Raw genomic sequence first — 12,219 nt, 5'->3', positions numbered from 1 at the left:
ATCAATCCGAGCGAACCTTCTACCTTCTGACAGATGCTCAGCTTCTCGATGGAACTTTCCTCGGTCACCATTCCATGATGGCCTTCTTTAAAAATGCCCAGGAGACGGGCTCACCTTCTCTTCTCGCCAGCGTCTGGCATACTGTTGAGGTGACGTTTCTTTCCAGCTACACCAATGTGCTCTTAATATTTGTATTTCTGGGGATACTGTCCGGCTCCCAAGAATGGAATCCCTCCGCCGTGTTTGTCCTGAATTTCCTGGCCATCTTCCCGCTGGCCTCGTTGTTGTCCTTTGCGACCGAGGAATTGGCTAAAAGCGTCGGCCAGACGGTGGGAGGTTTGATCAATGCGTCTTTTGGCAATGCCATCGAAATGATCGTAAGATAGATTCCTAATTCATCGTTTGTGGTTCATGCTAAATATAGTATTTAGGTTGGAATCACAGCCGTGAGTCAAGGAGAGATCCATATGGTTCAATCTTCGATGGTTGGCTCAATCCTGTCTGGCACTCTGCTGGTATGCCATGCATTACCCTATACTCCTGCAGCGGTTTCTAACCATCATCATCCAGGTTCTGGGCTGCTGCTTCTTCGCCAGCGGCTATGATAAAGAGACAGTTCACTTTAATGTGGATGTGACGGGGATCATGTCGTCTTTGATGATAGTGTCATCCTCCGCGCTCATTATCCCGTCAACCTTGTACTCCACGGCCCTTTACGCTGCTCCTGGTGGAAACGAGTATATTCTCCATCTGTCGCATATCACTGCTGCCTTCTTACTGCTCTTCTATTTTGTCTATCTTTACTTCCAACTCAGCAGCCACTCTCACCTCTTCAGTAGCACCGAGGACGAGGAAGAAGAGGAGGAGCGCCAGCTAGGACCCCTCGCAGCTAGTCTCATCCTGATTGCCGCTACGCTGGGAGTGACTGTCTGCTCCGACTACTTGGTAGAAGGGGTAGACGGCTTCGTTGAAGCTTATGGGGTAAGCAGGGCATTCTTGGGCCTGATTGTTGTGCCGATTGTGGGCAACGCCGGTGAGTTTGCAACTACCGTCAAAGCAGCAAAGGAAGGGAAGGTGGATCTGGCCATTGGTGTGATTGTGGGCAGCACGCTTCAAATTGCATTATTCGTCACGCCGTTCTTGGTATTGTATGGATGGGCTCTGGGTCAACCGATGTCCTTGCGTTTCAACTCGTTTGAAACCGCCTGTTTCTCGCTGGCGGTGGTGGTGATGAATTGCCTAATTCGGGAGGGTCGGTCGAATTATTTTGCAGGTGTCTTGTTATGTGGAACGTGAGTCTCCCTGTGCTTCTCTTCCCAAAGCAAGACTGCTGTCTAACCTCTGCTCAGGTACTTGATTATTGCGATCGCCTTTTATGTCCACCCAGACATCGTCGTTCCTGGAGAGTAAACTCCCTGACATCAGGTATGGTATCGGGTGGCCCGTCTACACAGGGATATGACACGTCAGCGGACGATCTATCAATATTTATGTTATAGAGTTGTTATACCAATACACCGTCTCTTAACGCGATCATTATTCGACATGTTGAATACTTCTCTTGCCTTTAGGAAGGAAATCCGACGGGCAAGGCATGCTGCCGAGTAATTTAGGCAGAAATTACAGGCCAGCCAAGCGGGGAGGCCGAAGATTACCGGCGGGGGTTACGCGGCTGCCAGTTTGCCCGTATCATCAAAACCAGCCAATACGAGTGACTGACGACTGTCTTGCTCCGCCCCAAAATAAGAAAATCAAGCGGCATTAGTTGGATGGATCTTACTCTCTCTCCATCTCCTAACTCCTTCGTCTCCCCTGATTCCATCTCCTTAATCTTCACTTTGCTCAGCGGAGGCGATTTAGCTCGACGTTTTCCTGACCATTTTGTACCTATCACTTGCCTGTGTCGTGTAATCTCTTCGTTCCCTTCCGGTCGGATCTGTCCGCAATGACCCCAGTAACAACCGTCTGCTTGGTCTTATTCAAACGTCCAAACTCCCATGGTAGCATGAGCTCCCAGCCACGGTCATGAAGGAGGCAGGTAAATCCATGATCACAAACCCCATATCCACTTGTGGCCCACCCCAGACCGGAGCCAAATATAGAGCCAATCGGTGACTAACATGACCTCAGAGCCTGAGCGAGAAGCCTGTCGTCGCCCACGGACCACTGGTTCGGGGCGAGCCCAGCGCATTTGAGTTCTCGGCTGAACAGTTGAGCGAGCTCATCGAATCACGAAGCCTGGATACCTTCTACGCTTTTGGTGGCCTCCGCGGATTAGAAAGAGGTTTACGAACCGATCGACATACCGGATTAAGCGTCGACGAGTCCAGCGTCAGGGTCCACGAGCCATCGGCCACTGCCTCGTCCGTCGACAAAACATCCCACCGACCTCATCAACGTCATATTCACTTCCACCATCACCATAGCACCGAACAATTCGCAGATCGACGCGCTGTCTTCGGAAATAACCGCCTCCCCGTTCCCAAGTCACCCACGGTTTTGCAGTTGATATGGGCGGCCTACAATGACCACGTCCTCTTCCTCCTGACAGGAGCAGCGATCATTTCGCTAGCCTTAGGTTTATACCAGACATTCGGGACCAAGCACTCAAGCTCAAACCCTCCAGTTGAATGGGTAGAGGGGGTGGCCATCATCGTTGCCATTATCGTCATCGTCCTGGTGGGCGCAGGCAACGATTTCCAGAAAGAGCTGCAGTTCCAAAAGTTGAACAAGAAGAAGCAGGATCGCCTTGTGAGGGTGGTCCGCTCCGGTCGGCCACAGGAGGTAGCTATTGACGAATTAGTGGTTGGGGATGTTGTGCACATGGAGCCAGGGGATGTCATACCGGCCGATGGGATCCTGATTCGCGGCCACCATGTTCGATGCGATGAATCAGCTGCCACCGGTGAATCGGATTTGCTGCTGAAGCAGTCCGGTGATGAGGTCGCAACAGCGATCGCTGATTGCCGAGATACCAAATACCTTGACCCGTTCGTGATCTCGGGGTCAAAGGTCGCGGAAGGCCTCGGCTCGTTCCTGGTAATAGCAACCGGCAATCATTCGAGTTACGGCAAGATCCTCCTAAGTCTTGAAGAAGACCCTGGCTTTACTCCACTGCAGTCGCGTCTCAATGTACTAGCGAAATACATTGCCAAATTTGGCGGCATTGCCGGCCTGGTGCTGTTCGTCATCCTGTTCATCAAGTTCCTTGTTGGTCTGCGCCACTCGACGGCGTCCGGGACTGAAAAGGGCCAGGATTTCTTGGAAGTCTTCATAATTGCTCTGACAATAGTTGTCATTGCTGTCCCTGAAGGTCTCCCTTTGACCGTGACGCTTTCTCTTGCCTTTGCAACCACGAGGATGTTGAAGGACAACAACTTAGTGCGACAGTTGCGCGCCTGTGAGATCATGGGCAATGCTACCGACATTTGCTCGGACAAGACGGGGACCCTGACCCAAAATGAGATGACAGTGGTCGCAGGAATGATTGGCACAGAAGAGTTCTCGGATCTAGAACCACTGACGGACGTCCCTTCGCGTGATGTTCCGACTACTGCTGAGTTGAGATCTCGCCTTCACGATTACGTGAAATCAGAAATCACTAGTGCGATTGCTTATAACACCACGGCGTTTGAGTCGATAGCGGACGGAAACGTCGTCTTTGTTGGATCCAAAACCGAGACTGCTTTGCTGTATTTCGCTCGAAACAACATAGGCTTGGGCCCATTAGAAGTGATACGATCGGGCTATGAAGTGGTGGAGCTCATACCTTTCGATGCTACGCGCAAGTTCATGATCACCGTGGTATGCGTGGATGAGTTTTGTGGGTATGCGTCGTATAGGGCGTATATAAAAGGAGCGCCTGAGGTGTTAATGGGCTTCTGTAGCAGCACGCTGGAGGAGCCCACAAAGTGGAATTCCGTTACAGCCTTGACCGAAACTAACAAGACAGCTATACGCCAGAAGGTAGATACCTACGCAAAGTGCTCGCTACGAACTGTAGGGTTGTTCTACCGAGATTTCGACAGGTGGCCCCCGAACCGGGCTGGAGAAATACAGTCCGACACACTTGACCTCGAAGATATACTTAGCAATCTGACTTTGATTGGAATTGTGGGTATCCGCGATCCTCTGCGGACAGGGGCCCATGATGCCGTTGACACCTGCCGTCGGGCAGGCGTGACGGTGCGTATGGTCACTGGAGATAATCTGTTAACAGCCCGCTCTATTGCCGAGGAATGCGCGATTGTCACCAACGACGAGGACATTGTTATGGAAGGAGAGGCATTCAGGCGCCTGACAGAGGAGGAGCAACTAGAGATAGCGCCCCGACTCAAAGTTTTAGCGCGGTCTCAACCCGAAGATAAGCGTACGCTTGTGCGACGACTGAAGCAGACTGGGGCAACGGTTGCCGTCACTGGAGATGGGACTAACGACGCTCCTGCACTCAAGGCAGCCGATGTTGGATTTTCCATGGGAATATCGGGGACAGAGATCGCGCGCGAGGCTTCAGCAATTGTGTTAATGGATGATAACTTTGGCTCAATCGTGAAGGCGATCATGTGGGGTAGAGCAGTCAGCGATGCGGTTCAAAAGTTCTTGCAGGTAAGACGTCCGACTGAATCATACTCTAGTCTGCGGAGCGCCATCTAACACCATATTCTAGTTCCAAATTACCATCACCTTCACCTCAGTCGGACTGGCCTTTGTCACTTCCGTGGCCAGCTCAAGCGAAACATCGGTGCTGACAGCCGTGCAACTGATGTGGGTGAATTTGATCCAAGATACCCTGGCAGCACTTGCGCTTGCTACCGATCCACCGTCTCCCAGAGTATTGGACCGAACACCCGACAAGAGATCAGCTCCACTGATAACGGTGCCAATGTGGAAGATGATAATCGGGCAGTCAGTCTATCAGCTAGCCGTGACATTGGTGCTCCACTTCGCCGGCAATAGCATATTCTCGTACACTACCGCGCACGAGCACTCCCAGTTGCAAACAGCTGTCTTCAACACATATGTCTGGATGCAGATCTTCAATTTATACAAGTAAGCTCCTAGTCCTCCACACATACTGGTTGAAGTGCTAACAATCTCAGCACCCGTGCCCTCGGCAACAACATCAACGTCTTCGAAGGCATCCACCGCAACTGGCTCTTCATCGGTGTCAACGTCATCATGATCGGTGGACAAATGATCATCATGTTCGTAGGCGGACGCGCATTCTCCATCACTCGCCTCACTGGTGTGCAATGGGCCTACTCTGTCGTCTTGGGAGTCTTATCTCTTCTCGTTGGTGTTATAGTGCGTTTCATCCCGGATAGCCTCGTGGAGCGTTTATTTGTGGGTATCGGGTATATTATGGGGCCGTTATGGAGGTTATTGAGGGTGAAAATAGAGTAAAGGGATCGGCTATATTCAATGTGTATTGATGTGCTTGTATATATTGGGTCTCGTTTTCGTTTGTTGTCGGTACTGGGTAAGTTTGGAAGGGATGGGGTCATACTTCACTTCTCTGATTAAACTTTTTGCGGACTTTTCTTGATTCGCTTGGTATTTCTCTTTTATGACTTCGATGCTGGCCTATAGTGTAGAGAGTATCATGGCCGCCCGCGATTCGTAAGCCCATTGAAACCATTTGCAGCAAGTATTGGTGACAGTTCCACGGTGTGTAGAAATATATTTGTGGGCGTAACATTCTGCATTTCCCATCCACAGTGTATACTACTAATACCACTACTGCTGGTAATGTATATGCTAGTAGTATTTTAGTATGTCACGAATATCGGCCGCAAGGAAGAAGATCGAAAAGTACTAAAGCTGGCGTGGTTATTAGGCTACATTGTATAAAACGGACTATGATCTCACAACCAACACCGCCTATTCTCTAAATAAATATATATACTTATATATATATATGGAATAGAACACGTGACTAACATACGATTAGTATGCACACCATTCGAAAAGACGTAGACTAGAACAGTAGTGTATGTATCAATATATATTCGTGCCCTATATCCATTTTCGAACCTTAAACAATACCAGTTCACATAAATCGTAACACCTCTAACAGGTGATTAATTTCGACGAAGACGTCTGATCAACAAATGTCTCCGCCCCCGGCTCCAGATTGGCAAACAACTTATCAAAAATCTCTTTTCCTCCTTTATCATGCACAAGTCCAATCCAGATGAAAGAAGAGAGAATGGCCCGCATCTCCTCCCACGAGCGAACTCGACAGCTCCCCAGGTAATACAACAGCCAGTGCCGGAAATTCTGCCTGACGGCAGGTAAAAACACCACAAGACCACCGACGGTTAACAGCCAGATCCAGAGTTGCGGGGACACATCATCTCGCTTGGCTAAACCATTGAGACAGCGCTGGTACGAGGCAGCCAGGTGGACGTACGGAGTGGGGTCGCTGCGGAACTGCAGGAAGATGTCGAATCCGTAGCTGAGTAAAGCTAGACGAATCGCCTCGTCACGGGACCCGGGATCAAAGCTCATGTGTAACAGAGGGTACATGACGGAGGCCATTGTTTTCATGAAATCGGTCTCGGGGATCATGCCGTTCGTCTTGGTGGTCAGGTTGACTTGGGCACAGAATCCCTGCATAATATGCCAGATCCGAGCGAGACCGGGGTCAAGCTCCCGGACGAACGACGGGTCGGGACGAGAGCGCGCCGTGAAGCAGAGCTCAGACGGGACGAAGATGTCGAGATCACGGTTCTCGAAAAACGCGGGTTTGTCTCCACTGTGGATCGCTAGTCCCACATCGCATCTGATCACAGGGTTAGGTTGCAAGCAACTATGTAGTCTAATACGAAAGGGTAATATAATAACCGGCAAGGAAAGTAGGAGGAAAGTAACGGACAGGGGAAAGGACCCACCGGATAAGATCAATGACCAGTTTGTTATTGGATGTGAACGCCCCCAAGCCCCCGCGCAGACGGACCATCTTGCGGAGACCCTGGGTGTGATGTTGTACGGCAGCATAATCACTCACGATATGCGCGTGCAGGATGAGAATGATGACGACCATTACGGTTGCATTGGACACGCGAACCTGCTCGTCTTCGAGCCGGTTGCGTAACAGGCGGATGGCTTTCCCCAGATGAGGGGACTGGGCCGCATCGGGACCCTTGTAGATCCCAAAGTATGATTGGGTAGTGATGACCATGGCGTTGAGATAGGCCGCGTCTAGTGACAGCATGTCAAGAATCCAGGATCGACTAGACTTGTTGAATACGATGCATACGGCAAGGGGGTAGAACTCCATCTTTGCCCGGTCGGTGACTATGGAGGTTTACTCTTTTAGTGGGCCCCATCGAATCACCGGCAGGTGGGAATCAGGGACGCGGCACCTACAGCGAAGAATAGTGGCTAGGGCTGCTGGGCTGGTGGTGTCATCAGCCAGCCGGATGAGGGACATGTCGTTGCCGACTCTGCGGGGAAGATCTAACGGCAAGCGGGTGGCTGGCACTTGTGCCGCAGGCGATGTGGATGATGAACCCGCCCCATCGGCAGGAGGAGCCGAAGTATCGTCTGTGCTCGTGTCCGCCGGTGTCGATGGATCGGCTTCTGCTTGGCGATAGCGGGATTTGCCACGGTTTTTGCCAATCATGACATGGCTGCGAATGAGTTTGCGGGTACGGGGATCGACCTTCTTGGTGCCGGTGGAGACGATGAAGGGCATGTCCGCCATGGCAACTATAGTACGAAAGAGGTAAGAGAAGCATTCATTGGGCTACAGAAGAAGCGAGGAAAACTTGGTATGGAGACGACGCACATACCAGACTGCTTGGAGGGCGACATAGTGGCGATCGAGCCCCAGACTAGGGACAGATGGCGTCCTGCGCACTGTCCCAGACCAGTGGGATAGATCTCACGAGGATGTCGGGCAGGTGCTTGGACGAAGCTACACGAATGGGATGAACGAGTATTTCAGATTGCTGGCTGAAAAGGGCAAGCAATCCGGGGGCACTCGGGAGAGTCAGGAGATATAAGAGACGGACTGTCGGAGGGAGCTGCAGTTGCTGCTCGCACGTCCTTCCTTTCGCTGGTTGGCTCGGATGGTCTCCGCTGTCACCTGTTGTCCGTGCTATAGTCTAATTGGTGGATATGCTACAGGTGGGTCTGACATTGTTGCCTCTATTGAGCTTAGCGTGGGGAGCATGTGATGCACCTGGGGCAATTAACTGAATCGGGAAATGTCACTTATTTCACCGCTATCTGGCTATCTACAACAGACCATGGTGAACAGCAAGAAGTGGTCAGATTCCTATCGCATTCTAATATTGTAAACGTTGCCACACCCCCTCAAATACACGGTTTTTGGTCCCTTCACCCTGCCGGACTCACACTCATTGAGCCCGTTAATTCCCTGCATCCCCACGCGAGAACTATCCCTTCAACTTCTTGCGTGGATGGTATGCCTCTGCTTCTCGTGCAAGATGATCAAAGCCCTTATCAATTAACTCGTAGCTGCGCCGGAGCAACTCTTCGCCTTTGATTGGCAGAGGGGCGACAGTATCCCCGCAGGGAAGGCTATAGATCCACCGCACAAACAGTTCGTAGTTCTCGCGACAATTCTCGGTGAAATCGACAAACTTGCTTTTCGAGATGTGGAGATATTTTCCGTCATGATAAGCCTGGAGAATTCGGGCCTGGGAGCGGAAGATAGAAACAACCATGACCTGTGAAACAAGCATAGCGTTAGAGCAGGCATTTATAGCAGTGAATGACCAATCGCTGATTGACTGGTGTCGAGGTGACTTGGACTTCATGCCAATAGGCAACACTCACCGGGAATGTGCGGTGCTTGACATAATTGAATCGATTCAGCCGCCATCGCATGAACCCGACTATGGGCAGGACTTCACTTCGGCGCAGGGGTTCTTCGGGATCGGCGTAGTGGTACATCTGAAAGCTGCAGTGGGGAATGTCCAGCGAATCCGCTTCCATTTCCGCAACAGTCTGCCATGAATACGGCACATCTGGCGTATGCTCGCCCTAGCAGTACGGGGGTTTGCGCGGTAGCATCTACCCAGCAGGTGGGCAAGTGATATTAGCTGACACAATCTTCATCATCACTACAGGTCTGAGGGTTTGTACTTACTGCCGATGGACCCAGGTTTGGTGCTGGCCACTACGAAACCATGCGCCATAGACCCTGCCCGAAACACTCTGAAGCGTATAGTGCACCCGGCGGGGCTCGTCGCTATGTCCCTCATGCCATTTCGAAAAGTGCACCTTGTCCCAGTCAATCTCCGGTAACTTTGATTTTGGTAGTGGCTGGTAAAAAGCCTGGTGGCCATTGGAACATTCTCCTTCCAGATCATGCTCGGATAGCTTGATTCCTAGTGTATCCAAATCATGTTCTGTCAGCACCGAGTGCTTCAGCACCTTTGTGGCTGTGAAGATGTGGCTCAGGTGGCGGGATACAACATTGGTCTGGGCTACTCGCAGTTTAGCATCTTCACGACTATTCTCGATAAATGATTCGAAGGATCGCTTCACTCCCATGTTGTGATTGTCAGAAAGCAACAGGGGCTGATTTCACGTGTAGGAGCCGACGAGTGTAAGAAAGGCAACGTAAAGTGTTCAAGATAGACGGGTGAAGTTGGTATTGAAACGTGTTTGTACCCCTCCCACGTTGGAAATCTCCGGGTAGGTCGTGGAATCCTCGAAACGACAGCGTAAAGTAAAGAAGAAGAAGATCACGCCCAGGGAGGTAGTGCGGAGGAGCAGCCGCAGGTCATTATAGTGATGGCTTTTTGTAGAGATAACCGGTGGAAGTGACTCTCGCACATAGGACCCACCCAATTGTATGGGCCTTCTAGTGGTCCAGTTAATATAGAAGGTATTAGATGCTGTTCCTTCCTGGCAAGCAAATCGGTGCATTCACCTTCACGTAGACACATTGGATAAAGACCGCCTCACCATTCAATATGATGAGTGAGTTCACCAACCATGATTCCCAGGACAAGAGGATTCGCATCACAGCCAAACAGTCACTGTCCTGTCCGCTTCAATGCACCATTGATGTTCTATATTCAATCATCACCGCTAGTAGCTATATAAGATCCTGCCATCGCCATGGACTGAGACATCCAACCTGCAGTTCCTCTTTGATGCCTGAGCGTGGAGATTATTCTTCGTGGAACCACTAAGCTCTTGTCGGGGATTCTCTTTGCGAGCGGAAGAATACTCGATTTCTTGGAACTTCCAGGCTATTGAGATGTCTATTCCTCCATTGCCTGTAAGAATTCTGGATAAAGATGATTGGAATGTCTGGGCTCAGGAGCACCAGGTAAATGGAGTAAGTATCTATGAGTTAGCAGATTACGACTCAGCTTCGAGAATTAGTGATGCACAATATCTCTCCCTAAGGGCATTGTGGACATTTCAGCGCAATACAGAGTCTGACCCACAGAAATGGGGCATACAAGGTGTGGAGGCAGCTCGAGAGAAGCTGGAAAAGCTCAAGGACTGGAAAAGCTTTCTTGAGGCGGTGCCATTGGAGGTTTCCCCGAACAAAATCCTTCCCATCGAGCGTGACCTGGGTGACTTCAAGCTCATATGGTACTATGGGCAACTCATTCGCTGGGTGCCGAGCGCGCCAGATACTGAAGGGAATATCAATTTTACTCCCTGGTCTGACCGACTGAGGGAGCGAAAGGCCAATTCGGGCAGCGAGGCCTTCTCCCAGCAAACACATACACAGCCTTATCCAAGTCACCCGATGGAGTGCTTGAAGATGCTCGGAGGTCAAGAAGAGGAGCAAGTGGAGGAAGCATGTGAACGACCGTCAAGCAGCCGGAGCCAAACCCAGGAGTCTTCTGGGACTCCATGCATCGATCTGGACCCAGAGACACCCAGTGACAATTCGCAGCTAGATCCAAACTATGAGGAGCGCAGAGAATTTCCACAGGTTTCTGACGAGATCCTGGTCAATGCATATCTACTCGGTCTCGCAGGTGTGATAACCTTCTCCGTCGAAGGGGTCGCAGCCCATTGGACACCAGAACGGAAGGTGTACAAATTTTGCGATGAGAAAGGCTTAAAGTTATATGAAGCCCGAACAGATGGTCACCTCTCCCTCGCAAGCAACGGAGAGACAAAGGCCATTATAGAGGTCAAGCCCGTGGTGCGGGCCGAGTCATCGCGAGTCATGATGCAGGAAACAGCACAGATGGCTGCATGGATTCACACGGACAGAGATATAGTTAACGATGGTATTTTGGAGGAACAAATGTGAGACACTCTGACATTCAGTTCTCGAGACGTTCTTCGCCCCAGAGGCAGGTACAATGTTAGACCAGCAGCTAAGTATACATACCATAGGTTCCGCCGATTGCTGTGGGCGATGAATCGGCATGAACTATACATCATCGTTGCTGAGTAAAACGCGGACTACGTCGACTACTTGACTAATCCAGGACGCGCAACTGTAGGCGAAACGTTCCTGACAATGAACCAATTTGGTCCGTGGGACATTAGAAGCTCCAGTCAGATTGCGGAGTTTGCTGCCATACTGTTGGCAGTGACTTTACAGTTCAGTAAGGGTCTGCATCTCACCTGAACCCACCAGTGAAGGTTCTTCATTTTGCACTGTTTGGTTGTCCGAGTATGTTGTGTTTCTGAACATGTGGCTACTTTTGGAAGTGGGAACCCTGTCGGCTGTCATATCGCATAATTCATCAGAGATGTAATCCACAGTAGGTACCTCTACTGCCGGCTATTTACATATTGATCGCGGTATACCTACATCTTTCTACATCATATGTTCAATGGATCTAGAGTTTACTGTATCTATATGGGGAGAGCACAAAACTTACAATTGAGAACCTGCCTTAGTATGCAATCGCAACCGACGCAGCCAGGAAGGCAAGTCAAGGACCAGCTGCACGCAATCAGGCACCAGAAGCGGAACCGTACCGGGCCCTTTAGCAAACTAGATGTCCACCAATTGATCAAACTACCATCTCGAACTGAGCTGCGAATCACCTCCACCCAGCCGATGCTGCAAACCGAACCAAATCCACGATGTGCGGGGTAAGATGTGGCCCGCTGCGGGTTCCGAAAAGTCCCAAAAGGATAGCCGCCTCTACCATCCCTGCCACGCTATAACCTTAAATGCCTGCCGCTCGCTCACTGTACTTGGGTTCAGCCACAGTTTCACCCTCCTAACCTTTGTTTTACGCACATCCAGAA

At 50.7% G+C, this 12,219-nt stretch overlaps 5 protein-coding genes across 5 annotated transcripts; 3 read left to right on the top strand and 2 right to left on the bottom strand.

Moving 5' to 3' along the window:
* The first annotated feature begins 16 nt into the window (after nucleotides 1-16).
* On the top strand, nucleotides 17-1,712 carry BDQ94DRAFT_149728 (Sodium/calcium exchanger protein-domain-containing protein). The gene is made up of 4 exons (XM_026767442.1): nucleotides 17-377; nucleotides 432-515; nucleotides 571-1,292; nucleotides 1,350-1,712. Exons 1-4 carry the CDS (start codon nucleotides 75-77, stop codon nucleotides 1,408-1,410), a joined length of 1,170 nt encoding a protein of 389 aa, XP_026622980.1. The 5' UTR covers nucleotides 17-74; the 3' UTR covers nucleotides 1,411-1,712.
* Nucleotides 1,713-1,945: 233 nt separating this feature from the next.
* BDQ94DRAFT_173445 (plasma membrane calcium-transporting ATPase) lies at nucleotides 1,946-5,403 on the top strand (the record flags this gene model as incomplete). Its single annotated transcript, XM_026772161.1, has 4 exons — nucleotides 1,946-1,954; nucleotides 2,131-4,605; nucleotides 4,667-5,049; nucleotides 5,100-5,403. The coding sequence occupies 4 exons, from the start codon at nucleotides 1,946-1,948 to the stop codon at nucleotides 5,401-5,403; spliced, it is 3,171 nt and encodes a 1,056-aa protein (XP_026622979.1).
* A 480-nt stretch (nucleotides 5,404-5,883) lies between these two features.
* On the bottom strand, nucleotides 5,884-7,982 carry BDQ94DRAFT_149723 (uncharacterized protein). Its single transcript, XM_026767441.1, has 4 exons — nucleotides 7,797-7,982; nucleotides 7,372-7,713; nucleotides 6,894-7,299; nucleotides 5,884-6,784 (listed from the first exon to the last, which is right to left on the bottom strand). Exons 1-4 carry the CDS (start codon nucleotides 7,816-7,818, stop codon nucleotides 6,070-6,072), a joined length of 1,485 nt encoding a protein of 494 aa, XP_026622978.1. The 5' UTR covers nucleotides 7,819-7,982; the 3' UTR covers nucleotides 5,884-6,069.
* A 423-nt stretch (nucleotides 7,983-8,405) lies between these two features.
* On the bottom strand, nucleotides 8,406-9,528 carry BDQ94DRAFT_173443 (uncharacterized protein; the record flags this gene model as incomplete). The annotated part of the gene is made up of 3 exons (XM_026772160.1): nucleotides 8,406-8,699; nucleotides 8,809-9,015; nucleotides 9,133-9,528. 3 exons carry the CDS (start codon nucleotides 9,526-9,528, stop codon nucleotides 8,406-8,408), a joined length of 897 nt encoding a protein of 298 aa, XP_026622977.1.
* A 715-nt stretch (nucleotides 9,529-10,243) lies between these two features.
* On the top strand, nucleotides 10,244-11,263 carry BDQ94DRAFT_173442 (uncharacterized protein; the record flags this gene model as incomplete). The annotated part of the gene is made up of 1 exon (XM_026772159.1): nucleotides 10,244-11,263. One exon carries the CDS (start codon nucleotides 10,244-10,246, stop codon nucleotides 11,261-11,263), a length of 1,020 nt encoding a protein of 339 aa, XP_026622976.1.
* Between the last annotated feature and the right edge of the window lie 956 nt (nucleotides 11,264-12,219).

Source organism: Aspergillus welwitschiae, assembly GCF_003344945.1.
Source record: "Aspergillus welwitschiae strain CBS 139.54b unplaced genomic scaffold BDQ94scaffold_33, whole genome shotgun sequence".
In the NCBI taxonomy this organism is placed as follows: Eukaryota; Fungi; Ascomycota; class Eurotiomycetes; order Eurotiales; family Aspergillaceae; genus Aspergillus; species Aspergillus welwitschiae.
The sequence above is the reverse complement of the archived record's forward strand: the minus strand, read 5'-3'. Positions and strand labels throughout refer to the sequence as shown.